A 27,490-nucleotide genomic window follows, 5' to 3' on the forward strand; every position below is an offset into this window, starting at 1 on the left:
GAGCTCAGCACACCCCGACGAAGCCAGTATCACTGTCCCCCATTTTACAGGTGAGGAAATGGAGGTCCAGAAGGCGGGGGGGCCTCACCCAAGGTCACACAGAACCCCAGGGGCTGATCAGCCCCCTGCAGCATACAAACTGCCTGCTGACTTCACTGGGATTAACTGGCCCTTTGGGAGTCCTCATTGCCAGCCCTGCTCACTAGCTCCCTGACAGCACCCGAGTCAGAGGCACCCGTGGAGGCTCCTGGAGAGGTGGGGCTGCAGCAGGAAGCTCCTGGGAGCGAATTAAAGCAGAAGAGCAGAGAAGGGGAGAGAGCAGCCAGACTCTCCAGACAGGTGCCTTCCTCATCCATGGCAGCAGGAGGCACGTGGAAGCTGGTCTCTGAGACAAGTGGCCGCAGCCAGCAGGAGGCATGGAGTGGATGCACAAGCTGAAAAGAAAGCAGCAGGGCTTCCTGCCGAGGTAGAGGAGGAGGCAGGTAAGGACATGCAGGACCTGCTCCTCTGGCCTTCAGATCATGGGCTCATGTCTTGGGCTTTACATTAACAGCCCCAATCCTTGCAGGTCAGCTACCCCATGAAGGTTACATTGGCATCAGCCAGCATTTGCCTCCTTCCATTCAACTGTGCTTGCTCTAGCCTCCTCAGGATCACACACCCCTCCCAAGCGCAGCCTCAGCTTCAGCATGCCAGTCAGTAATATGGATCTAACAAGGTAAGCTGCTTCCCAAGCACCCCACCCTTCATGACCAGGGATGGCTCTGCAACACTGCCTCAGTTTCCCTATTAAGCAGTCCCAATAAAGAAACTCCACAAAGCCAGGTCAGTGCTGGACACATGGCTTCCGCTCCAGCAAAGCCACAAAACAAAGTTAACCCCTTCCAGGGTAACAGGACTCCACTTAAAATGTCCCAGCAAACAAAACATTCTTCTGCCCTGCATGGACTTTTCTTTAGCCCACCCTCTGGGCATCCTTCTCAGCTCCTTTCTGGGCCACCTCTCAGCCTCTCCCCTGCTCTGCAGGCTTGTTCCCCTGGATTACCTTCTCCTGAGCCCTGGCTCAGCGGCTCTTACAGGAGGGCACCAGCCTACTACCCACTTCCTGTGGCTCCACCCCACACTGAGCTCACACTCAGGCCTTTTATAAGAGCCAAGTGTTTATTAAAGCACCAGCTGACTCCCTTTAGCCCCACCCGCTGAGGCTGGGAAGCAGCTAATTAATTATAGCTGAGGTGGGGCTAGCCCCAGGTCCCCTTCAAGGGGCCAGTCACCCTGGGACAGGATGTTAAATCTGGCACAGAGAGCAGGAGCTGAGTAGTAGTGGCAGGCTGGGTCCCATCAGAGAAGCTTGGCATGAAGGCTGTGTCCCCATGAATGATCTCATCTCTCCCTGAAGTCATGAGGTCCCCAGGACATTCAGCATCTGGCAGGATCACACCCTGAGGTGGGAAAGGGAAAGCTTAAGCATCAGCCGGGGGAGATGAACAATTCTTGGTCTCCACCAGTGGCTGGCACCTGCTGCATGCAAGGGTTAATTCCCAGCGCAACGCATAGACAGTTACGCAGTGCCCTGCAGAAGGTCCTGAAAAGATGCCAAAATCTCTCTCTCGCTTGCTAGCATGTTGGACTCTGAGCTCCCAGCCCCGTGGCCTGTGGAGAAAAGCTCTTAGCAGCGACTCCCGCACCGAGTGAAGCCTCTCGACGTAACGCGAGAACAAAAGGCCAGTTTTCCGGCACAGTCTCATTCTCAAGTGGTGGCTCGGGATAGAGCCCTTAGGAGTTGCTTTAATGGCCTAATTTTCTTATTTCCCAGCCCGCCACTCTTTGTGAGATAGTTACAAGTCGCTCCTGCTGAGAGTCACAAAAGGACCTTCAGAGCATTGGCAACCGAACAAAACATTAGTGTCGGCAAATAATGTGATTTTAATAGTTCAATTCCAGTTTCATTATGTGCCAATTACTGTGGTGTGCCGGCCCAGGACCCTGCAGCCAGACTCCCCGGCTCCAATTGGTTTGTTTGCATTAGTGTAAAAGGGAGGGTTTGATATGCAGCACTGAAGGAGCCGCTAATTCTAGCATTTTGTGCCGCCCACAACTCACTGCTCCCTCGCAGACAAGAGATGCTTCCTCCACCAGGCCCCAAGCTGGCAAAGTCTTAGCCACATGCTATAGTTAAGCACATGTGCAGGTCCTGGGATCTCAGGGCTCACGGTGTGTCTGGGCAAGGGAGTAAACTGGGCAAAGTCCTCTTGTATTCCTTGAGATCCCCTCTCTAGTGCAGGAGTCCAAGGTCAGTTCACACCATCAAAGGGTTTGAGCACCCCAGCCACAACGGTGGCTTTTCCTCAGGGAAAAGCAAGGGCCCATTTTTGAGCCACGTGTGAATATGTTTGCTGCACGCTTCTGAAAGCCCCTGACCCGACTGTCCTGATGGAGAACTGGGGGGTTTTAACCATAAAATACAAATAAATAACACTCAACCCACCTTTAACTACATTTAGCATTTTTCCTCTTCATAGCACTTTACAAACCCTAATACCCACAGAAGGTAGCTGGGGAAACTGAGGCACAAAGCGCTGCCATGCCTTGCCCAAGGCCACAGAGGGAGACTGTCCCAGGAGTTCCTGGTTCAGCCCACACGTCTCTCTTTCTGCAAGTGCCAGCTACACAATCTGCTGTTTCAGCATTTGAAAGCTCAGCACGGGGAAGCCCCACTGTTCTTTTGCCTCTCAATCCCCAGCTATCTCCTGCGCGATGTGAGGAGTGGAAAGGAAAGCCGGGGGCGCCTGGCAGAGCAGGAGAATGCTGACAGAGCATGAGCTCAGCTCACTGCACTGGGCTCTGGCAAGGACAAGGAGCTGGACACCATCTGTTCCCAATCTACCAAGCTCATTGTAACGCAAAGGACAAGTGTTAAAACTGGCTACCAAGCTGCACTTTTCTCAGCTCCCGCTTGCTGTGCCAGATCCTCCTCCGTCCCCTTCCCCCGATCTTCAGTCAGAACAACTGCAACACAGCCTCCCGAAAAGACTCAGGACTGGCCCCTAGTCTCACTCAGTCAGGTGTAAATCAGGAGTAACTGCATCGAAAGCAATGAAGGGATGCTGGCGTAAAAGTAGCTGACACAAGATCAGACGCAGACCCTTGGCTTTTCAGGTAGAACAACCAGCCCAAGCCCCAGCACTCCAGCTCTGTGCTGTTCTTTGTCACCTTGCACCAAAACTGCTTGTTGGAATTCTGCTTCAGGCGCTATTCCGAGTGCTGATGACAGAGGCAAGGGCTGGAAGGATGGTGTGGCTGGAAGAGCCAGTGACTTGGTCCTGTGTCTCCAAAGCAGGATCAGGTTTGGGGTCCCAAATAAATCTTTTAAAAGCCCGTTTCCCGAGCATTGAGCAGAGCCCACCATGCTGCAGTCCAGCAGACAGGCAGGAGCTGAGTACTTCCTTCTCTGGATCAGCAGTGAAATCCCCGTTGCATCCATTGTCCACGTCACTCACAACCTTGTTAAGAACAGAGGTAGAGGCTGCTGCAGCTGCTGCTTGGAGAAGAATGGTGACCAACACGAATGTGTCAGTTATACACCGCCTGTGACTGCACTTTGTCACTGCTGCAAGCGGCAGTTACATCTGCCCAGCATGCTGCCCAATCAAGGGTGGCTCCAGGCCCCAGCACGCCAAGCACGTGCTTGGGGCGGCATGCCGCCGGAGGCGCTCTGCCGGTCGCTGGGAGGGCAGCAGGTAGGCAGCCTTCAGTGGCATGCCTGCAGAGGGTCGGCTGGTCCTGCGGCTTCAGTGGACCGGCAGAGCACCCCCGTGGCATGCCGTCGTGCTTGGGGCGGCGAAATGTCGAGAGCCGCCCCTGTGCCCAATTCACGATTCACGGGGCTCACTTCATACTTTGTGATTCCTCCCTCCTCTTCTCCCCCAGGGGGAGCTGGGGGTGTTTCCCAGTAGATCCACATAGCCACAGATCTACCAGCCATTCCTCAGGAGTTCAGCTCTCATTGTGAGGGACATGGTATAAATACATAGATGGACAAAAGTGGTGTCCTTGCCCCTCCCCTGCTCCGCCACTGCCATGCTCCCAGGCCTGCTCCCTGATCAGGTACACGCAGACCCCCTGGAACACAGCTCTGTGGTGGAGATCCCCCCATTCTTAGCCCAGCGGGCAGCAGAGCCGCCCCAGTTCTGCTGCGTTCAGGGCCTCCCATGGTTCCATCAGGGGCTGAGGGTCCAGCCCTTTGCCTTCTATCACCAACTAAATGGCCAAGAAAGAAAGTCACTCTATGACGTTACTGATTTGGGACTGAACAACTGAGCCGCATGTCCGACCTAAGGGTGAGCAGGCCAGACAGACTCAGAGCCACCGGGGGCTGATCGTGACCCATATGCTTAGTCATGCCTAGTGACTAGACCACGTACAGAGGTGATGGTGTCTGCTGCAGCCTCTGAGCCAACTGACCCTATTACAATCAATGGCAAAATTCCCATTGACTGCAATGGGGCCAGGTGTTCGGGCTCGTGCTTTTAGAGCCAAAGGCCTCAGGTTGAATCTTTGCAGATGATGTGGTCTGGGGCACTGTTAGACACGTAACTCCGGCCTTTGCACTGGTGCTTTTCCATGTGCTGGCTGAGTGCTTAGTACACCAAAGAGAACCAGAAATGCTTTCTAAGGCAGGTCTACACTCCAAACTCTGATCGGCACAAGTTACATCACTGCACAGCTGCCGCAGTCTGGATATTGCTGGGGCGCGTCCACGCTGCACATACACACCGGGAGTGCTTCTCCTGCTGCACAGGGCAGTGCCTCATGGGGAGGTATTCCCATGTGCAACGTGCCACTGTCTGGGCAGAGGGCCGAGCCGTTGGTTGCTGACTTCAACCAGCCACATGCAAGGGCCATCACAAGAGCTCCTTGGGCTATATGGGTACAGGAAGCTCTGAAGAAGCATTTGGACTGTCAGCCTCAGTCATGCCCTGTGCTGGAGCATTGTCTGGGGCTGGGGCTGCTAGGAACCGTGCAGTGCTTCTTGTTGTGCATTTACACAAGTTGTCACGTGGTGCTTGCTGTACATTTACAAGCACTGGGGTGCTTTGCGTGCTGCCGGGCATTCTGCAATATGGATTGGGAACAAATAAAGATAATTCTATTCTCTGGGGAGGGGAAGGAGTGTCAGTCTGATAGCCAGCTGGCCAACTGGTCAAGCAATGGATCCACAGATTATTTTGTCCTGGTGCTTCTAGAAGGGGTCCTGGCTGGGTTGTATGTTGTTGGACCTCATTCTCTCCTGACTGTCCCTTCCATTCCCCTGAGGGGTCTGTCACAGGGTATGTGCAGTGGAGCAAGGTAGGGGGACCCAGGCCCACCCACCTCACCAGGTCCTGAATCAGGGCCCTAGAGGGGCCCTACAGTGTCTGGACCAGTTGTTGCCCCGCCCCCCACAAGTTATACTCCCCCGGGTCACTTTCTACCAGGCTGTGGCTCCCTCATTTGGGGCCTGGACAGAGATTTAGGTGTATCCACTTCATCTGCCCATAGGACAATGTCCCATTCTTCACAGGCTCTTGTGAGTTTCCAACTCCCAAAGGGAGAGGGGGATCTGGATCACAGTGTCTATTGTAGGCTTGACAAAGCTGTAATCACCCCTCTCACAGCTCCAGGCATCAGCCTCACCTCCTGGTGCAGCCTGTAGCTCCTTCCCCTTGCCTGCCAGTGCCCTTTCAATCTGTCCCTCCACCTGGAGCATGCCTTGCAGCTACTCAGGGACGGGGCCTTCCCTGCCTTGGCCTGGGTTAGTGCCGTCTGTAGACTCTATCACTTTCTTCAACAATGGAACTTTCCTGAGCGGCCAAATGTAAGAAAGAAAGAAAAAAGAGCCAAACCTCACAGGAAATGCACTAGAAACCTCTCATGTAAATTGATGGACTGGAACGTTACACTTGGAAAGGCAGCAAACAAACATTTCTGTCCATTTCAAAGCACAAATGTAGTCCCCTGTGGCCAGGCATACGCCAGCCGTGGTTCCCACAGGCCAGTGTATGTGACACTGGCGTTTTCCTTGCTGTCCCACCATGGTGGCCAGAATTCGGATGCGACCTGTGATGCCACATGGAATGTTGGGGGGTGTAAGGACCTGCTACCAGGGAGTTCTCTAAGGACTGCAAAGGGTGGGGAGTCGGCCAGCCAGGGTCTTCAGCATTTCGGTTTGCTGCCTGAGAAGACCTCTAATATCCTGGTGCATCTGCATCTTCTTTCACTGCTGGGATTCCTGGGCCTTTCTTCTGTCTGCTCTTTCCTTCTCCATGATGTCTGTCATGGCAGCCCTTCAGACGCTTTGTCTGCGGTCCGATGTGGCCCTGGCTTGCAGGATCTTGCTGAACACATCCCCCTCAGTCGTCTTCTTGCTCCTCCTCTTCAGGGCCAGGTGTTCTGCAGGTGTGGAGGGAGCACCCCTCAAGCTTGCAGCAGCTGATAAAAACTACCAGATGCATCACAGGATTTACAGTCACTACAGAAAGGGAAAGAGAAGTTTTAAAACTTGCTTCCCTTATTCTCAGATAAGGTTGTAATAAGACATGCCACTTATCGCCACTTCAGCTTTGGCTGGGAGAAAGGAACTTTGGTTGCATGAAACAATCAAATTTCAGCCCCTATTCCATGGGTATGAGTACAGGCCAGGCATCATCTTTAAACTGAAACACCATAAGGAAAAATGTATGCTGTTATTCACCCTGGTCCCTTCCCCTTCATCTGTCTCATCCGTGCTCGGCTGGCAGGACTGGCTAGAGACTGGTGGAGTCTCAAACAGGTCCTGGCTTGTGGCATGGCTAGACCATGTGCCACATCTCCCTCCTGCTCCTAGCTGTTCTAGACAGGATTTGTGTCTTAGGGTCCTGAGAGGTATCCACAATGGCCTGCCAGGTGCTGGTGGGGCCTCTGCCAAGTATGGCCTGCAGCTGGCTGTAAAAGTGGCAGATCTGAGGCTCAGCATCAGATCACTGGTTGGCCACCCTGGCCTGGTGGTATGCCTGCCTCAGCTCCTGCGCTGTCCTTGTCAGACCCCTTTTGCCTGCAGCGCTGGCGCAATCTGTTCATAGATGTCCATGTTTCTGCGGCTGGTCCATCACACAGCCTCTTCTCTCCCCACCCCGGGGCCAGGAGATCCAACTCTCCTGTCTAGGCCAGGCAGGAGCGCAGCTGGTGCGCAGAGCTGGCATGGGCATTGCATACAGCCAGGGAGAGCTTCTAAGTGTGCTCGCCATGCTGGACAATCAGGAAACGGCATTTCAAAAATACTTGGTGGAGTTCTGGGGGGTGGCGTCTAATTTCCATGACCGCTGAGCAGTGGAGTTCAGAATTGTGACCAGAGTGGTCACTGATGCAGGGAATGGGGCATTGTGGGACAGCTGTTGGAGGACTGCTAGGTCGACGCAGGTCAAGTCGTGTCTACACTCGCACTGCGACGACCTCAGCAGTTTGGCTGGGGCTCCACATTGGTCGGGGAGGTGGGTTTGCTGCATGGCCTTAATGTAGAGCTTAGGATGGCTGGTGACACAATGTAGACATGGGCACAAGAACTTCGATGGAAGGAGACTTATCTCGACCTGCGTAGTGTAGACCAGGCGTCATTAGCCCCAGCTCTCACAGCATCACAGAGGCTCGCGATGAAAAAGACCTAGCAGGTCATAACCCATCCAGGGCAGACTTGATCTCTGTGCTCCCCAGACAGACTCATCTCTTTGGGAAGGAACATGCCCATTTGTCTGCACAGCACACATGGCACCCCGCTGTCAGTCCCCACTGAGGAGTGGATGGGATGGACGGACACACAGACAGACACTCAGCCGCCAAGACTGCCCCTAGAGCTGGCCCGTGGGAAATGACAAGTGCTGGGCCAGAGTGTGCTTTCTCCTTTGTGCTCTGGGGTGAGACGGGCATCGGCAAGAGGTGTGAGCAGCTGGTAGGGGGTGGGGGATTACTGCTCCGTGTCCACCAGCCTCAGTTAGTCAGAGCCCAGGGCCCGCTGTGCTAGGAGCTGTACAAACATAGTAAATTCATAATCTCTTGCACTGGAGTGCTTGCTTTTGTGGGGCTATGGAGGGCTGAGCCCTCGGGGAGGATCCTAGCAGGGAGGAGAGGTAGCTGTCAAGTACTAGGAGGAGGGGTGAACAAAGCAAAGCCCCCAACTGTGGGGCTACACACTAAGCAGTGAAAGCACAGCCCACAACTGCAGCGATGTGAGCCACAGGCTTCCAGAAGTCCACTCAGCTGAAGCATTTCAGAGCTCTCTGTTCCCCATGTCCGTAGGGCATAGGCAACCTGGATCCACAGGGAGTCCCCCTCCCAGGTCTGTGCAAGGGAGCCCAGACACCAGTGACCTTATCCTCTTGATGTAATCAAACTCACTAATTGGCCTTGTCATTGCAATGATACTGCTGCCTGCAATGCACAAATGGCCCGACAGGCACACTAACCCTATGGCAGTGCCTTCCCCTCCACGCAGTCAGCAGCTGCTGTGCACAGTTCATTACTGGAACAAAGCGAAAGGGGAGGGATAAAGGAAGCACAAAATATGCACATCTGCTAATACAATCTCCAACTCTTCAAGGATTCAACAAGTGACCCTCCCCCGCTCTCTGTTTTCATTGCAGGGCACAATTATTTTCCCATCATTCTGTCAGTTCCATGGATCTCATTAAAACAAGATTTCATCGCCCATCAACTTGCGAGAATGAAATGCTGATTCTTATTTGTTATGCATTTGATCATACAGTTTATGTTTCAACACAGAAAAATATTCTCTCTTGCCCTGACGCCATGGCTAGGTTTTTATGAACCAAACACAGTAGCAGCTGCATGAGAAATAAGAAATCAATTACAAACAATCATTTAATTTAAAAAAACTGATGTTCAAGCAGAAATCTAGAGAAGGTGATTCAAGCTAATTACTGCCTTCTTCATATTAAAAACAAGCCAAGGAACACCAGTGTAAACGTTAATATAAAAGGTTTGGACAGGAGCTCGTCTCTGAAGAATGTGTGGAAAGGCTTGGTTTGTTGTCACAAGCACAGTTAGCCCTTCAGTTGCTGAAGTGTCACGTTAAACCTCGCGCCTCCACAATAAACCTGTTGAAATGCACATTCTCATTTGCAAGGATCACCCAGAGACAAGCCGCACAGCAAGTGGCCAGCTAAATACCCTCATTATTAACCTTGTTCAGACTGATATAAATAATCCAAAACAATACCAGCATCTCCTCAGCGCCTTGCCAGCCAGCTCTGTCCTTAACTTGTTCCAATTACTGACTCCAATTTTCAAGTGTTGAAACCAAAAAAAAAGAAAAGAACCTAGCCCCAGTTGTAACTAAATTCATTAATCATTATCCTGAGATGAAAAAACAAGAGAGACCCACTGGTCTAAAAGTAATTGATACACAGTACAATTTTCCTAAAAGGTAATTTGGGACATTATTCCGTAATCCTTTATTTAAACAAGGAGAAAATTGCTTTTCAGTTGCAGCCATTTTAATCCATTATACATCTTGCAAAGTGAAATAATTAGAAAGAGCTCCATGTGGCACAGTCTGAATGATGTCACATCAACGCATTGATTACAGGCTTTAAATCCTTCCTTTCCCACCCATCCCCAACGCTTCTTCAAATCCCAAGTGAGGACCCACAGCCACTGGGTGTCCCAGCTCGTGTTCTGAAAAACACAGCTCCTACCCTGAAAGGCCCAGTGCACTGCCCAGGAGAAACAGGTGGGACCCAGAAGAGACAACAGGGGAGCTGGCTGATTTCAATACAAGTTGTTCTTTAATAGGCCCAGTTTATAGCCGAGAAAATGGTGTAATTAGGGAGTCGAAGGAATCCCTGCTTGTTTGAGTGGTTAGAGCAAAGGGAAACAGAAGGGCCGTGTGTTCCAAGGAGAATCCCGTGGCTAAAGGATCAGGATTAGAAGTCAGCCGATCTCCATTTCGTATCCAGCTCTGCCACAAACCTAGGCCCCAACTATGCAACTGGATCCACACAGGCAGACTCTTGCACCCAAACAAGGGTCTGCTGAAGTCACTGGGGCCTTGCTGGCGGCCATGTGGATCCAGTTTCAGGAATAGGGGCCTTTCTTTTCTGTATCATCACAGGCAAGTCACTGATCCTTGCTATCCCCCCATTTAAATGGGGATGATGATAAGATCGGACGCACGTGGAGGCCTAATGAAATGTCTCCAAAGCACACTGAGATCCTTGGATGGAAAGTGATCTAGAAATGCCAAGTAGAATTAATATTAATCATTCAGGCAGAGCCAGCAAATGACCTCTGAGCTATTGTGTGACCTCTGGGAAACCATGTGGCCCCACTGTGCCTCGACCAAACCACATATGAAACTGGGTAGAAGCAGAACACGACTGGGAAAACAGATGCCACATCCAGGCTAAGCTTTTCTGAGCAAAGACATTACAAGACAGAGAGAAATGAACACCAAATGCAAATACATTGTGTGATGTGCACAGACTGGAGAAGGCCGTCCCCTTGGCATGTGCACACGCTCCTATTAACGCTAATGGGAGGCAGGCAAGCATGTCAAGGGGAGAACAGACCCCAAAGGACTTTCTTTCCCTTTGATATTTCTCCATTTAGAGAAGATAGTTTTGACCTTTTGCAAGCAAAGTAGGTAGGAATTTGTAAACTGAGAAATCTCATCAGCATGAGACACGATGAAACACAGCCTGATCTGGGCTGCTAATGGTGTGCTGATTGCATCCGACTGTCCCCAAACTGAGCATGTCTGTGCTCTATTGGCTAGGAAGGGCATTTAAGACTGGACAGGAAATCTGCATGCAAGGAACTGTCCCTCTTCTGACCATTCGTAATTATGGAGGCTCGGAACTGGTCGAATGTTAAGGCCCATTTCCCAGCATTTGTACACTTGCCTGCGGGTAGTCTGAATAGATTACACATGTTCACTCTCCTGCAACTGATACCGTCTCTATGGGATACCCACAAGAATGATTGTGCATGTTTATTGTGAATGGGCTGACTACAGTGGACTTTAATGGATTGCTACAGTAGCTTTAAATCAAGGTAAGCTAAACACCAGTGCTCTCTGGCAAGGACACATTATTGGGCACATCGGCAGATACAGTTTGCACCCACAAAACTTGTGCCTTCACTTTTATGCCTAATGTTCAGCTGCAGGACAAAGTGTGGCATCTGCAGCTCCAAGTACCCAACTGCAGGTTTAGGCTTGTGCTGAAATTCATTCTGCAGGTGTCAAAAATGCAGGGGCAAATTCTGTAGGCGCAAATTATTCTCACAAAAGTGAAGCTGGGCCTCAGGCCTGTAAACACATTGACTGACCATAAGTTGTGATGCACAAAAGGCCCCAGTGCAATAGGGCCAGACCCAGGTCCACACTGACAAAGAAGCTCAAGGAAAAGTCTTCTCTTCACATGCACAGTTAACACAGCGATGATTCAACACCTAGAACCTGTCACATCCACCTGCACCAGATCCAGCCTCAGTAATGAGTGTAGTAAACTGCATGTAACTGGTCACGGGAGCAAGTAACAAATCCCAAGCTTAGAAAGAGACTGATCTGCAATTTGAGTCCAACATGGCCAGGAGATCAATTCTGAGAGCTGCTTAATTGGCTTAAAACCCTACCACACTATAACAGATCAGGGGGGCAGATTATATATATAAATAAAATAAACAAATGAACCAGTGACTACAATGTAATTGTAGCAGAGGCCTTCTCAAACTGGGACCCAGGGAGCACTGGTGGGCCCAGGACCACTCACTAACAGTCTGTAGACAGCTGGCTGGTCCCAGGGTGCTGGCTGTCCTCTACATTTCCAGCTGCTACAGCACATTAAAGACAGTTTTTACACAACAGATTTCCTTAATAGCGCTTTTCCTTGTAAGCACTTGCTGCAGGTGCCACGGGGCTGGGATCACGACTGGGCAGGAAGGTGGTCTGTGCAGTCATGAATGAGATGAGACAGACAATTAAGATGTGCTCTATACTGCAAAAGAGTTTGCAAAGCCTTATGCTACCTGATCGTGGGAAGAGCAATAGACAAACACCTCCACATGGATATGCTGAGACAAACAAGGCCACAGAATACAGAAATACAGGGTGGGAACAGCACCAAAACCTGACCCAAACTCCTCAGTTGCTAGGTCTCCCCTTTCTTTCCCAGCGTTAACTTCTCTAGAAATCAGCTCCATTGCAGAGCCCTAGCTCCTTTGCATTGTGCTGTCTGTAGCTCTGTGAATCTGAAAGGGAGTGCTGACGGCTGTCTGGGGTGGAGAAAAGAAAGGGAAGCTCAATAGCCTGGTCCTGGGAAACAGACATGCCCGTAAATGATCAGCTCAGAGTTCTGGAGAGCCAGTGGAGATGCGGGCAACAGAGCTGACCTCTTTTGAGTGTCTGTCTGTGCCCTGCTCACATGGACTGTCTCTGGCCCCAGCTATTTTGGTGGGCGGCAGATGAATGAAATGTCAGAGGAAAGGGATGAAGGAAGGGGACAGGCTGGATCTGCTATGGCTCCAATGCTACCCCAGCCCTGCACATCCTATGTGACACCACTGACTTCCATGGTCGTGGGCACAGAATGGGACCCTGATCTGAGCCAAAGGCATCCTGCACCCTGCCGGATGTTCTCAGCACCTCACAGGATCAGGCCCTACAGGGAACCAAGGAGGAGCAGTTCAGTTTCTGCCTGAAGTGGTGAGTGGATTAGAATGGTGCAGCACTTTAGCTGTGGACTGCTCGGCGTGGTACCTTGTCACAGCGACCAGGACACCATGTTCAACCCTTCACGAGGGGCTGGCAGCTTGGCTGGCGCCCACACACATGCATTATAAACCGGGTGTGTGTTTGCTGGGTAGGGGTGATCCTGTCAGCTGTTCGGTGCCCTCTTATCTGGTACCTGTTTCCTCATGCCATGAAAATGCTCCATAAATCTAGTATCTCAAAACAGCCCCTAGCCCAGGTGCTGCCTCACCCTGCCCATTGTTGGGGTTCAGGTAAAGCACCCCCATGGGCCCTCAAAGCCTGTCTTGGTCTAGGGCTTTCTCTTCCCCCTGGCTCCGGTTTGCCCAGGTCTCTTTGCTCTTCTGGACTGGATGGGGCTCACTGGAGGGAGTTTATGTAATAACCCCAAGACACAGGCCTAAGGGGAAGCAGCCCCAGTCTCCGTCACCTTCCCCCAGCCATATGCTTCAGCCTCAGGAGACCAGCCACCCCCTATTCACAGCTAATGAACTGTTGATCTTTGAGATCTGATTACAGAAGAGACCCTTTCCTGCTCCAGCACAGCTGTTCCAGACAAGCAGCTGGGGCCATATTGCACGGGGGGGGGGTAGCTGAGGACAGGACTGCCTCTAAAGCTTTGGAAATTAGAAGCAGGAGAACTGGGGGTGAGGGTCTTGGAGTGGGCAGGTCCTAGGGGAAGCTGGGCAAAGGGCTGCTAGGCCTGAGGGGCAGAGAGGGACCCTCACCCCACTTGCTGGCTGATGTCCTTTGAACAGTGCTGCAGCTGGACAAGTCCAAAGGCAGGCTGCAAACTCCCCATCGGGACAGAGCACGTGGTGGGGGCAGACCCCCTTCCTCCATCCTCAGGGAAATTCAGGCTACACCGAGCTCCCTTCCACTGCTCCCCAGAGCCTCTGGAGGGCCCCGACCACCAGGCCTGGCAGCCGAGTGCCACGGGCAGTGCAAGGGAGCAAGGCAGAGTAGATCCCTGTGTCCTGGCCCCCCTTCCCCTGCCAATTCCAGGCAGGGTGGAGAAAGAGACCGGCTAACGCCCGGCCTGGGTTGGGCCGGCACACGAAGAGCCCCGTGCGTAGACACGGCTCCTTCGCCGGGCCAAGGGGGCAGATCCATCCATGCTCCCCCGGACTCCTCGCTCCGGGATGAACCGGCCGCGGTGCCTACAGAAGGAGGTCGGGAACCCACGCTCCCCTTCCACCTCCCGCTCCGGCCCTGCCCCCGCTGGATCCCCCAGGCTCTGCGCGGAGCGGGGCACGGAGCCAGGCTCCCCCCCTCCCGGGCCCGCCCCTACCTCCAGACCTGTCCCAGCTGCAGGAGGTGGATGAGGGACTGCAGGATCCAGATGCAGAGGCGGCAGCAGCCCCGGGTCCGGTAGGCGCCGGGGGCCGGGGCCGGGGCCGGGGGCGGCGAGAGGAGCGCGGAGCCGGGCCGGCCGCTGTCCTTGGTGCAGCCGCTGTCCTTGGTGCCGGCGGCCGGCCCGGGGGCTCGGGGCGCCGCGTAGTCGTAGACGAACCACCTGAAGCTGAGCAGCTGCACCACGAGCGAGGGCAGCAGCACGAAGAGCAGCGTGAGGCCGAACCACCAGAACTGGCGCCGCAGGTAGTAATCGGCCGCCAGCCACAGGTCGCTGGCCCCGTCCGAGAAGAAGACGAGCAGGGCGCACAGCACCCAGCAGCAGTCCCGCAGGCTGTAGGCGCGGGGCGCCGGCGGGGCGGCCGCCAAGGGGCCGCCAGGCCCGAGCCCCGCGCCCCCGCCGCCCCCTCGGCGGGACCCGCCCGGCAGGGAGCCCGCGCCGCCGCCCTCCATGCGCACAGCCGAGGCCGCCCCGGCTCCATCCGACTTCGCGGCCATGTTGGAGGAGAGGAGGAGGGAGAGGGAGAGGGACAGACTTCCGGAGGGAGGGAGGGGAGCGGAGGGCTGGGGCGGGGAGGGGAGAGCGATGGAGGGGGCTGGAGGGAAGGGGAGGGGAAGGGGCTGCAGGGGAGGGGGTGGAGGGAGAGGAGGGGGCTGGAGAAGGGGAGCGGGCTGCAGGGGAGGGGCTGGAGGGAGAGGAGGGGACTGGAGGAAGGGGAGCGGGCTGCAGGGGAGGGAGTGGAGGGAGAGGAGGAGGCTGGAGGGAAGGGGAGGGGAAGGGGCTGCAAGAGAGGGGGTGGAGGGAGAGGAGGGGGCTGGAGGAAGGGGAGCGGGCTGCAGGGGAGGGGGCTGGAGGAAGGGGAGCGGGCTGCAGGGGAGGGGCTGGAGGGAGAGGAGGAGGCTGGAGGAAGGGGAGCGGGCTGCAGGGGAGGGGGTGGAGGGAGAGGAGGAGGCTGGAGGGAAGGGGAGGGGAAGGGGCTGCAAGAGAGGGGGTGGAGGGAGAGGAGGGGGCTGGAGGAAGGGGAGCGGGCTGCAGGGGAGGGGGTGGAGGGAGAGGAGGGGGCTGGAGGAAGGGGAGCGGGCTGCAGGGGAGGGGGTGGAGGGAGAGGAGGGGGCTGGAGGAAGGGGAGGGGGTGGAGGGAGAGGAGGGGGCTGGAGGAAGGGGAGCGGGCTGCAGGGAGAGGAGGGGGCTGGATAGAGGCGAAGGGGCTGCAGGGGAGGGAAACGGGCTGGAGGGAGAGGAGGGGCTGGAGGCGAGGACCCCTTGCTGGAAGCCCCCTCTTCAAACCCACCTCCTCTCTCTGAGTTACCCCCCACCCCACGGCAGCAGGAGCCGGAGCCTGTCCGGACTGGGCAGCCGGGCGGGGAAGAGCTGGGGTCCCGCCCCACCCGGGCAGCCGGTTATTCATTCATTCCTCCTGCATCCCCCGTTCCCCTCTCATGCACCTGGCGGCTCCCTCCTTCACCTCTTCCCCGCCAGCCCCCGTCCCGGGCCGAGGGGCGGACGCCCTGGTACTGCTGGAGCTTGGGGGCTTTGCCCATCAGCGGAACAGGGGGCCCAGAGGGCTGCGCCGACCCCAGCCCGGCTCACGCGCGTTTTCAGGCCCGGTTGTCTTGGCTTTTAAGCCTCACCCCTGGGGCGCTGTATTTGCATGGACGCTTCCCCACCCCCTGCTCCTATCGATCGCGGGGCGCCTCCAGCCATCCCCGACGCAGGGAGCAGGGCCCTGCTAGGGGAGCCGACGCTCCGAGGCTCGGGGCTGGCCAGAGGCTGGGACTCGAAGCCCCTGCCCTGCTCTCTGCGTCTCCCGCATACTGTTGGTGCCTCCTCGGATCACTCCGTTGGCGGGTCCCACTTCTGGGGCGCTCGGGTCTCGCCCCGATCCCCTGCAGCCTGGGCAGAGATCGCTGCGCCCCGCTAGACTCTGTGCGGTCCCCTTGCGCCAGCCCCTGGCTCAGCCTGGGGGCTACCGAGGGCGCCCTCGCTGCGGAGGGCGAGGTACGGGCCTGGGCTGTGGGGGGCCGGGCGGGTCTGAGCCTGGCTGCTCCCAGGTCCCGCAGGGAAAGAACCGGGGTCGGCGTGGGGGGACACTGCCCCTCCTGCGCTGTCAGGAAGGGGGCGCTGGGCTAGCCAGGCTGCTCTGGGAGGAGCAGGGGAAGGGGCCAGGCCTCTCCCCGCTGCTCTCTAAGGAAAGGACTGAGACGACGCCAGAGGCCAGGGAAGAAGGACCAGCCGCTGCCCCATTTCTGCCCTTCAGCGGCGAAGCGAGGCTGAGGGCGGCCACCTCTGCGCCCCCCTTCGGGAGCAGGGGGCAGGAGAAAGGGGCCGCACCTGGCAGGAGTGTGCGGAGCATCTCCGGGGACAGACCCCCCGGCGCCCTCCTATCGCCTCCCCAGGGACCCTGGCACGCAGCCGCCTCCCCCCAGGTGTGCGCTAGGGCGCGCGGGTCTCCGCTCCACACCCAGCTCGGCTCCTTCTCTTGCTTCCCTCCCGCGGGCGGCCGGCTCCGCCCGGCAAGCAGCCTTGTGTCCTGCGAGGCCGGCCACCGGCGGAACCTCAGCTGGGCTGCTCGCAGGGCCGTGGCTAGCGCTGCCCCAGGTCGCGCCAGGAACTCCGTGCGCGGCGCCTGCTTTCCCTCTGCCCTCCCCTCTCCTCCTCAGCCGCAAGCTCACTTCAGGGGGCGCCGGGACGTAGCGACGTTCCCTCTCCTGTCCCCCGGTGCTGGTAAGAGCCCGCTCCTCAGAGGGGGCAGCCGCAGGCCGGCTTGGAGATGGCCAAAGTGGGATACAGCTCCGAGCTCCCCGCCAGCGCGGAGGGTGGTGAGATCCCTTCTAGAAGGTCAGGATTCTGAAAGCTTTACTCCCCTTGAATAATATTCACTCCCCCTGGGTTCAAAGGGGCCAGTCACGAACAAGGTTCTGCTCGATTGTCAGTTCTAGTCCCTGTGAACCTCTCCAGCACTAGGGGAAAGGTGGACTCCCGGGGCCTGGTGAGGAGCCAGCTCTCCTTAGGGTTAGTGCACTGGCCAGCTAGGTGCCCCCCTCCCAGAAGCAGCAAGTCAAGATGGGGAACCTTTCCAGGAATCTCACCCTGGGCTCATGGCCATCCTCAACCCAAGTCTCCTATGTGGAGGTCCACGCTCACATTCCTTGTCATGGCTTAATGTGCTAAATATGACTGTAGACAAAACATGAATGTTCTTTAACCCTTGGCTGGGAACCAGTGTGGTGTATACATGTCTATACTGAAATTTACAATGGTTAGTTAATGCACCTAAAAATACAAGAATCCAACAGGACACATACCTTCTATGTTCATTTTCCTCCTTCACCACAGCCATCAGCTTTCCTGGACTGAAAACAGAAAGCTCACCACGGCTACACTCCATCTCCTGATTTCTTTTCCAGGTTAAAGTCACTGTGGAATGTGACAGGATTGCTGTAGATCATTTCCCTTCTGCACAAGGGTTTTATCAGGAGCCAAGCAGGTGCCTTTTGACAGGGGAGGGAGGAGAAAGTAGATGAAAGGAAATGGTGAGGGGCTCAGGTGAACTGATATTTTGGTTTGTAATTGAGCAGTTGGTTCATGCAGGAGGAAAGTTATCTGTGGAGGAGACAGCAGAAGCAGGAGGGCTGCCTGGGGGTGGTTTTTTTAAATGAAAATATCTCATTGATAAGGCCCCACGTAACATGCCATATTGCAGAAATTGCAGATTCCGCAATATTTGACTGTCACCGCAGGTTTGACAACAGGAGCCCCACTGTGTGCAGGCTGACAGTGGAAGACCCAGCCACCCTGGGGCTGAGAGAGGGAGCTCCCGCGCACGGGCCCAGTCCCCTATCTTCCTGATGCCTGCAATGCACACGGATCTGCCGCCTCCACGGAAGCAGTGCACCTCAGTTCACTGGTTTCACCTCAGTTCAACACTCTCCTTAGTGCAAGGCATGGAGACATGCCTACAGTAAAACCAATTTTAAGTGTATTCAACAGAGCTTGAGATAGATTTTCAAGTAAAAGACAGTTTGGAAACAAGGTCACAAGTAAAGGAAAACATAAAATGCAATCTATAGCCTATACTCACATTACTTTCCTGTCTAATAAGGTATTTCTCAATTAACATCAGCTCTTCTCCAGTCCAGAAAGCTGGGATCCACCTGTCATGAGACAACACCACTGGTGGAGTCTCTTCTCTGCAATGGATAAAATGTTGTGTCTTTTCCTCTTCTTTTATACAGTCACAGACTCTGTCTCTTACCCAGGGGGTCCCCATTCAGAGACTTTTCTTGGGGTTAATTTGTCTTTGTAAATCTGCAACTCTGCACCAGGTCCATAGGACTGGCTCCATGCATGTCCATTCTTCTCAGTGGTGACTGAGTTAAGCCTTGAGACCCCATCTCACCTCAGGTGATAAGTTTCACACCAACAACTTTGAAAGCCAGTATCCACGATGTTACATAACTCTAAAATGATTTCCCATACAAACATCATGCAATGACCACTCCTGTGAGCTAGTTTGTAGCTTTTGGCAGAGACCATACAACAACCACCTTTGGGATGCTGGTAAGGAGATGGAGGGTATTTCCAAGGAGGATATCAATGCCATCATAGTGTGAACATGCCCATGCTGTGTGTCAGGCATACTGATACTAGGCGTGAATAGTCTACAACAGAGCCCATTCTCCATTTCCCCTCCACACAAGCCGTTACACAGGGATTCTCGCACAGACTAGCTGCCCCATTCCCCATTGCATAGGTGGCTGCATTTCAGGGATGTGAGAATGATCCCAAGATATGTAGTTTAATACTCGTTTTGGGATCCTTCAGAATAAAAGGCTCTATATAAATACTATATTACTGTTAGATTAATACTAAACATGATACAGACTGACATGCATGCATCCGTGGAAAGTGCCCATGGGTGTGCAGGGAGTTTGTTAGGCCTCTGAGTGTGGATGGAAATGTAGGAGGATGTGCATTCAAGAGAGGGCTCACGAATGCACTGGCAGCGGATGTATCATCAATATGAGTGAATACTCACAAGGGGTGTATTAGAACAAAGCGCTAGCCAAAGGTCTTTGCTCTCATGAAGAAGTTGCATGCACAGGGAGGTGCCCAGAGAAGGACTCCTCACTCCCATCCCCTGGTACAGAACAGGGTCAAGTCACCTACATAGTTAGCACTACTGTTAGCAAACAGGGCCTTGGCATGGGTTTTAGGCCCTTCTGATATATTTTGTGCGTAGATTCACAGGCCGCAACCCTGTTTGCGAGTGACATCACTCACTCTGAGCAGCTGCTGTGTGGATTTAACAGCAGAAATGCACTGTTCTCGCTGCACCTTACCTTTGAGATTTGTCCTGGTGTCTCTGTCTGCTGAGAAGCTGAATGTCCAAACGCCTGCTGGCCCTGAGTGGGTGCTGAGGGACACGGGGCGTGGGAGTGGGCCAGACATTCTGATTAACTTTTAAACTCTTTCCTGCACAGCACCACAGAATGAGACCAGTTTAAACATTACTATCTCTGGATCAGTCTCCTACTCCATGAAGTCAATTAAACGATTTGTGGAGTAACATGCTACTCAGTGTGAGCATGAGTGGCGGAATCAGGCCCGGTGTGAGGCTTTGAGTGCCGCATACGTTAGCATGGATAATGTGACTTAAATCCCTAACCTTGAGAAGCTCCTGACAGATCCTTTCCATGAACTAGTGACTGGGGGAGGGGACTCTCTTCTCTGACTGAAAATCATTCCTCAGCCAAAAGAAAGGAGCCTTTTCACCAGCTGATCTTTTCAAGAGCGTTGGCTCCTTCAGAGGAATGGCTCCACTTGCTCTGAATCTCCTTGAGAACCTCATCGACATGCTGAGAGAAGCACGCTCTGATGCAGCCAGTCAGAAGCACTCGGAGGTGCACCTGTGCAGTTTGGGCTCCCAGCCCTACCCGGCTCATCATTGCCTTGGAGATGCGGAAGGGCAGAGGCAGAGATCTGCACCTTATTCTCTGAGCGTTGCTTACAAGCAGAGGAAATGATTGCTCCTTTTGTGCATTTCTAATGCTGCAGGCAGGCCTGGGCTTAAACTAATGATGCCAGCTCTGGCCACACTGAGAAACTGTACAAAAAAATTCTCTGAACCTTTCTTTTCAGACACACTGCCAAGTTTGATTATCGAGATTTAAATAGACACAGCACAGCACAAATTCCTGCTGTAATGTTCTCTTATACAGCTACTGCAGCATAGCTCTCAGCCCCATTCAAAACAGTAAGAACTCTGGCTGACATGGTAGATGCCTGGCTTGTAGAAGTGGTGTTAAAATTGCAACATGAATTTATCCCCTGTATATAAGGCAAAGCTCATGATTGGTATTACTATTTCTAGAAAAAGCTCTATTTTCATCTGGCTTCTTTTAAAACAGGGTGCCAGCTCCAGTCAGGATGATAGAGTTAGGTGGTCATAATATGTACTGCTCAGAGAAGCGAGGACAAAGGGAGCCTATATGTGTCTACAAGCACTTGTGGGGTAACAGCATAAAAGGGGAAGGGATTATCCAAAGTAGGTAACATGTATATCATGGGCAGGTAATGGTTTCAAATCAGAGACAGGGACAATGAATCTTGAATACTGCGTACAGATGTGGTCGCCCCATCTAAAAAAAGATATATTGGAATTGGACAAGGTTCAGAAAAGGGCAACAAAGACTGATTAGGGGTATGGAACGGCTGCTGTATGAGAAGTGATGAATAAAACTGGGACTTTTCAGCTTGGAAAAGAGATGATTAAGGGGGGATATGATAGAGGTCTATAAAATCATGATTGGTGTGGAGAAAGTAAATAAGGAAGTGTTATTTACTCCTTCTCATAACACATGAACTAGGGGCCACCAAATGAAATTAATAGGCAGCAGTTTTAAAGCAAACAAAAGGAAGTATTTCTTCACACAACACGCAGTCAACCTGTGGAACTCCTTGCCAGAGGATGTTGTGAAGGCCAAGATGATAACAGGGTTCAAAAGAGAATTAGATAAGTTCCTGGAGGACAGGTCCATCAATGGCTAGTAGCCAGGCTGGGCAGGGATGGTGGCCCTAGCCACTGTTTGCCAGAAGCTGGGAATGGGTGATGGGATAGATCACTTGATGATTCCGTGTTCTGTTCATTTCCTCTGGGGCACCTGGCATTGGCCACTGTCGGGAGACAGGATACTGGACTAGATGGACCTTTGGTCTGACCTCAGGTGGCTGTTCTGATGTTCTCATGAAGTTAGACATCAGGAAAAGACGTCTAACCAGGAGGCCACTTAGCCAATGGAATCATTTGAGAAGGGAAGTCACTGAGGCACCATCATAAGAGGTGTTCAAAAGGAGCCTCGATAACAGAGGGAGCAGCTGGACTAGAAGAGCCAGGAGGCCTTTATGTTCTCTGATTCTAACCCATCAATGGTAAAGCTGCCGTTCGATTCTCTTCTCTCCACTGCTCAGCCGTTATTTCAAAAGACTATTTCAAGCTCTGTATTCACGTCTGTTGGAAAAGACCAGACAGCCGAGGATTTTATTACCCATAAGGCTTTTTGTCATTGATTTGAAAACTAAAATGAACAATTAGTGTCCTTGTGAAGCAAAGGTCCATATATATTCCAGGTTGGATACCGATCCTAGTGTGTATTTTTACAATGAGGGGTTCTATCTTCTGAGCCCCTCAAAGCAATAAGGATTGAGTAGTGCTGTAAAGCCAGAATGAAAGCTGAAGTGAGGTCATGTTTGTCAAAATCTGGCACTCTCAGGCTTCAACAGTGCAACTGATGACAGGATTTACCATGTCCAGTGGAGTGGGACAGGCCTTGGGTCCTGATTCTTCACTCTATGTCACCACTTTTATGCTAGAGTAACTCTAATGAACTCAAAAACAGTGTTTCAGAGTGGAAGCATCAGGCACGATTCAGAGTTTGGATTTAGTCAGCTCTCCTCAAACAAAAACTGAAGTATTTTTCAGACTCAGTTTATCCTCAATATTTCGTTCTGAGCTAGACAGGAAATTTGGGCCAGACAACTGATTCCTGGAACAGGGATCTAACAAACTATAGTTTCAAAATAAGTAAAGAAAAGACTCAAGCCACGCGGGTGACTGAAGTGGAAGCAAAACAGATTAATATCAGAACCGAGAGCCAGTGCCTAAATTAGGTTCCTGCTTTAAGTACTTTGGGAGCTGAGTAATGGCAAATGGAGAAGTCGTCTGAGTACTGCATGGCACAAGATAAGTGGAATGATTTATGATAAACAGATGCCCAGGCTATTTAAGGGACAACTCTACAAAAGTATGGTAAGACCAACTCTCCTGTGTGGATCAGAGACAAGGGCAACTACAGAGCCACTCGAGAAGACTTGCAGCCGTTGAAATTAGATGCTTCAGGGCAGCAAGAGGGGAGCCATTGCTGGACCACACGTGGCATGATGTCATCGGGAGTGAGACCAAGGTCTCCAGTACTAGAGAGAAGTGGCCAGAGAGGAGGCTGACATGATGTGGGCATGGATGAAGGATGGATGAAGGGAATCCTGTCAGGGAAGCCATTGAGACTAGCGTGCACAGGAGGAGAATAAGAGGAGAGCCAAGAAAACCATGGTTAGAATGTGTATGGAAGGCCGGAGTGCATATAGAGTGAGTGTTGGACCATCGAGCTTGGAAAAGATAGGTCCAACGGCATGACTCCCATTAGTTGGGAAAAGAAGAAGATTCCATTCCAATCTTCTGGTTCTTTCCAGCCAGCATTAAAAAAAAATCTAAGAAGTTAGATTCAGTCTGGTTCTGGCCAACATCACTGTGGGTAAGTGCACATTTTAATTAACATTATGTTCACTTGAACTGTTCTTGCTGCGGGCCAGAAATACATCTCAAGTTAACTAGAACAAATGGCCTTATGTGATTAAGCTCAGTAATCTTCCAGTCTATGAGTAATCTTTCTTAGGAGATTATCTGCAAACAAAAGTATGATGATTACCAGCAAGCCAGTCAGCTTGTTGCATTTTCCCATCTTGTTCCTGACACTACACTGGGCTGACTTCGTCCACATTCACAGGACAGAGTATAGCGTGGGAGGTTTTAAGACACTGCTTGGGAGAAGACTGGCCCAATGGCTAGGACAATAGTGTAGGATTCAGGAGACCCAGGTTCATTTCCCTTCTCTGCTCTGCCCGACCGCATAGGGGTGTTTTGAGGATAAATACAGGAAAGATTGTGAAGCACTAAGGTAACAGAGACCAGATAAGCACCTACAATAGCTAGCTTCACAGTTCTCAACTTCAGCTTCATAAAAGAATCAGAAACAGTCACTAGAAGAAACGCACACGTCCACTGCTTCCATTCAGGAAACTGCTTCTGGGATTCTTGTTCGGTTAAAAGCGAGGGGTCAATCATGTAAATGTACCATGTCAGAAGCTACTGAACCCAGGAAGAAAAGTCTGTTCTTGACTCCCCTGCCCAACCCTTCCAACTCTCACACACCTTCTGAAACTTTCCCTCAACGCCCGCTGGGCTCTGAGCTTGTTGGGTTCCCTACACATTTAACCCCACTGCAACCCCTAGAATTAATTCAGGTGTGAATATGACCCATCCCTGCCTGACTAGCTATCACCGCCTTCTAGAACCACCCCTGCAGGCCCCTAGGACCTCTGTGGCTTGGTGTGATCCCTGCTCCTGGAGTCTGTTTTTCCCCAATATAAAGTGCTAATCTTGCACATTCACAATCAGTCCCATTTCTTAGGGCTCCCTGCAGCATCTCAAACACCAGCTCTTCAAAGGGCAGCAACACTGGCAGTTTCTAATGACTGAATGCGAATGCAAATAACAGATCTTCTTGATTCCATTTAGGACACGTTTTGGGTCGGACGGCTTGCTAGCTCCATGGAGGAAGAGAGAGGTGTTTTGCTCCAAGACCACAGGAGCTGTTTTCTTTCTTGACATAAAATGCTAACGCTGTCTGGAAAAGATCCCATTTCTGAGAGTTTAGGATTCAGATGTTTTCTGCCAAACAAACCTCACAGATCAGCAGCAGCTGGGACATGCCTTGTTTTATTTCCATTTCCTGTACTTATCATACCAAAGAGGACTGATGATTGGCGAGAGTATTCTTGGAATGCACCTGTTTATCCTCCTGGCTTCTCCCCACTCTCTCCCCCTGACCCTCAGCAATGTGTGGGTGATGGAATGGGATGACTGTAATCATGAGACACAAAGTTGGAATTGCAAGGGGAGGGGATAATGACCACTCTGGAGCATTTGAATGTTTAAAGACTCACAAGGCGCTTTTTGAATTTTAAAATGTGCTTGATGAATTGCACAGCAGCCAGCAGCTCCTAAAAACGAACAGAAGGGGGACTGGGTGGCTCACGGGAGAAAGAGCCTGTCATCACTAGAAATGGTCCAGTCTACACTTGGTATTTCTTGACACTTCGCTGATGATGTGTGTGAATGGGGTTGCTTGTCCTGAGTCCGGGACAGATATCTACATAATTAAAACTCTGCCATCACAACTGGCATTAATTGGCCTCCTTACTGGTGGTCTCAGCAGAAGGGCCAAGGATTGAATGGGCCACGGAGGGTGACCTTCCCCCTCATCCTTAGAGTTGTCTTCCAAGTCATTGGCTGGGCGGTGTGAGGAACTTTGCACCGGTCTTGCTACTCCCTCCCCTAGTGTCTGAAGAGAGGGTCACAGTCTCCACAGCTGTCAATGTGGCACCAGCATCAAACTCACTGCAAGGAATAAAAATGAAATAAAAATGAACAGAAATGATTTTATTTCCACTGAGCTGGGGGTGGGGTAGTTGTAATGAATCCTTTGCCTTCAACTGGAAAGACTGTACCTAAGAAGTCAAGAGTGAACAGTATTCTACCGAAAGGAAGAGGAATTAAAGCGTGGACGTTGACATGGATAACAAGAATATTCACAATGATAGTTAATGCTAAGACATTTTGGAAGAAATGTTTCAGGGGTTCAAAGAACCTGTAACTATCAGGGATTAAGATTAATCCTAATCTGGAGAACAGATCAGGGTTAGGGAGAAAGGCACTCTGAAGGATGGTTCAGGCACTGAAGTAGTTAAAGATCAATGAGTCCATGTCTGAAAAACGCTATTTAAATGTTAAGTTTTATTATCAATAAATAGTAATGGGTATGAAAACAAGAAAAATATTTGGGATGAACATTGAGGACAATTTGTTAATTTTGCAAACGACTAAGTGGTGGAATAATCTCCCAAAAGAAAAAGCACCATCATTTGTGGCATTTAACACCAATCCTGCACTGTCTGAAGTGGGATGAATGTTTATGGGAATTTCTCTCTATTTTAATGTTTCTGTGAAAGTGGCTCTATTCTGGCCATCACCTCTGGTTTCCTGTCATACCACTCGCCCTCTTCCACCAACACCTCCCTCCCTCTGTATTCTTCTCTTCTTTGTGCATTCTTTCATGATGCCCCAAATCCCTCCTTCAAAATACATTTCTACCATGCCACCTACCTGGAATAATCCATCACTCTAATCTGTCGTGTTTACCCCATGCCCATCACCACACTATCCAAACACCTAGCACTGATATTTCTCAGTCAATTCAAAATAAATGCTGTGCAATGGATTTATTGCTTTTCGTTCATTTTATTAGACTACAAAGATTCTCATGGCAGAGGCCCTATATGCTGCACATTCTGTATAGTGCTAAGTGCAGTCTGTGCACAACTAATTATAATCATAGGAGCCCAGCAGAGTGGAGATAACCAGGTTGTCATAAATCAGGTGGACTAGGAAAAATGGGCAGCAAAATGCTTCTGATTTCTGAGATCCCTCCCCTTTCCCACAAATGGGATTACTTAGAGTGACAGCACAGAAAGAGCAGCCTGAATAGAGCAGCCTGAATCTAGCCCCTAGTCACTCTCCTCTTGTAAGAGAAGGGTGAACACAAAATTGATCAGCAGTGGAATTTTAATATCAGTGAACTCAAACAAGCAGCAATTGCTAGTGATGTTCCAAACATCAGTACAAAGGAACAGTACGAGCATGTGAATGTAGTTCTCATTTTAAAATGTCTGAAGGTCTAAATACATGTCCTATATGATGTCCTCAAGGTCCTGGCAAGTTACCAGTGTGGTCCACTAGGTGCAATGGTTGGGCACCCCCTCCGACTTCTCCATTCAATGCTAGATTTATTGTCACTGACTCACTGAATGTGTGTAATCAGGCAGGTTTTACAATGAATGAAGCCCAGTTCCCAGTGCAGATCACTGCATCTTTCATTAATGCAGGTTCTGAATTATTGGTAGGCGCTGCCCCGTTTCACAGATAGATCCCCTTCCCCTAGGGAACTGTCAGCAGCAGATAACCGACTGAGCTCTGACAGAGCAGCCTAGCTGCAGTGAATGAAATTTGATCTCATCAGCTGTGTCTTCTAATGCTCTCTTTATTACGGATTGTTAAAAAAAAACAAAAACCACACAACAGCCAACCCTCTGTTATTAATGAGCCCATCTGCCTGACATGAGTGTATTGTTAGAAAGCAGCAAAGCCCAGTGAGCACTGCTCAGGGGTGAGGAGAAAGGGGGATTATTTATGACAAATCATAAATTATTTACAGCTGCAGAGACATGTGGAGAAGCAATCGGCTTTCATCTAAAAAGTTACTCTGTGTGTGTGAGCATGAGCACAAACTGAGGCCTGATGTGGGGGGAAGCAGGGGCAAATCATGATCACGGATCAGTCCCTCTTCTTCATGTCCTCATGGATCAGCTGTAAATGACCAGTGAGTGATGTGTGTAGCCACTGAGAATAGCTCTGTGGCAGAGGTGATGGCACAACAGATTGGTCCAGCTCTGGACAGAGTATTCTTGACCTTCTGCTCAACTGAAAGAGGGTCCTTTAAAGGTAAGCGCCTAGTCTAGTCTGCGCATGTTTGCACGGTGAATCTGAATGCCATGGAGCAGGGTCTTCCTTCTAACATTCTAGTGGGGTCTTCACTGTGTTCAGAATCATGGATCAAATTTACACCCACCCAGGACCTAAGTGGAGGTGCACGGTTATACATGAGGGCAGGTTTCTGCCTATACTGCAGAGAATTTTGGTGAGATGATTGTTCTGTCACACAAAGCTGTTTCCATAGGATGCTAGAAAGTCCATCTTAGCGTGTGCTCTTGTCTCGCGGAAGCAAGCTGTACCACACAATATCTTTTTGTTCTAAATACATAAGTGGTTCTTCCTGGTAAATATTTCCATGCATTGACTAGTCACAGAAGTTCCATTTAACTTCATTGATGTACCCCTTCCTAGATTACATTCACCTGCCCCCAGCTTCCTCCCTCTTACTCCCACAGTTTGTCCTTCCTGT

General features: G+C 51.6%; 1 protein-coding gene across 1 annotated transcript in view; it reads right to left on the reverse strand.

The window, feature by feature from the left end:
- The window catches only part of XKR7 (XK related 7), a 31,922-nt gene extending 14,004 nt beyond the window's left edge, over positions 1–17,918 (reverse strand). Inside the window, exon 1 of the mRNA XM_030533617.1 lies at positions 17,441–17,918. Within this exon, the coding sequence (XP_030389477.1) occupies positions 17,441–17,523 (83 nt within the window). The 5' untranslated portion in view covers positions 17,524–17,918. The remainder of the gene's footprint in view (positions 1–17,440) is intronic.
- Between the last annotated feature and the right edge of the window lie 9,572 nt (positions 17,919–27,490).

Source organism: Gopherus evgoodei, chromosome 14, assembly GCF_007399415.2.
Source record: "Gopherus evgoodei ecotype Sinaloan lineage chromosome 14, rGopEvg1_v1.p, whole genome shotgun sequence".
Taxonomy (NCBI): Eukaryota; Metazoa; Chordata; order Testudines; family Testudinidae; genus Gopherus; species Gopherus evgoodei.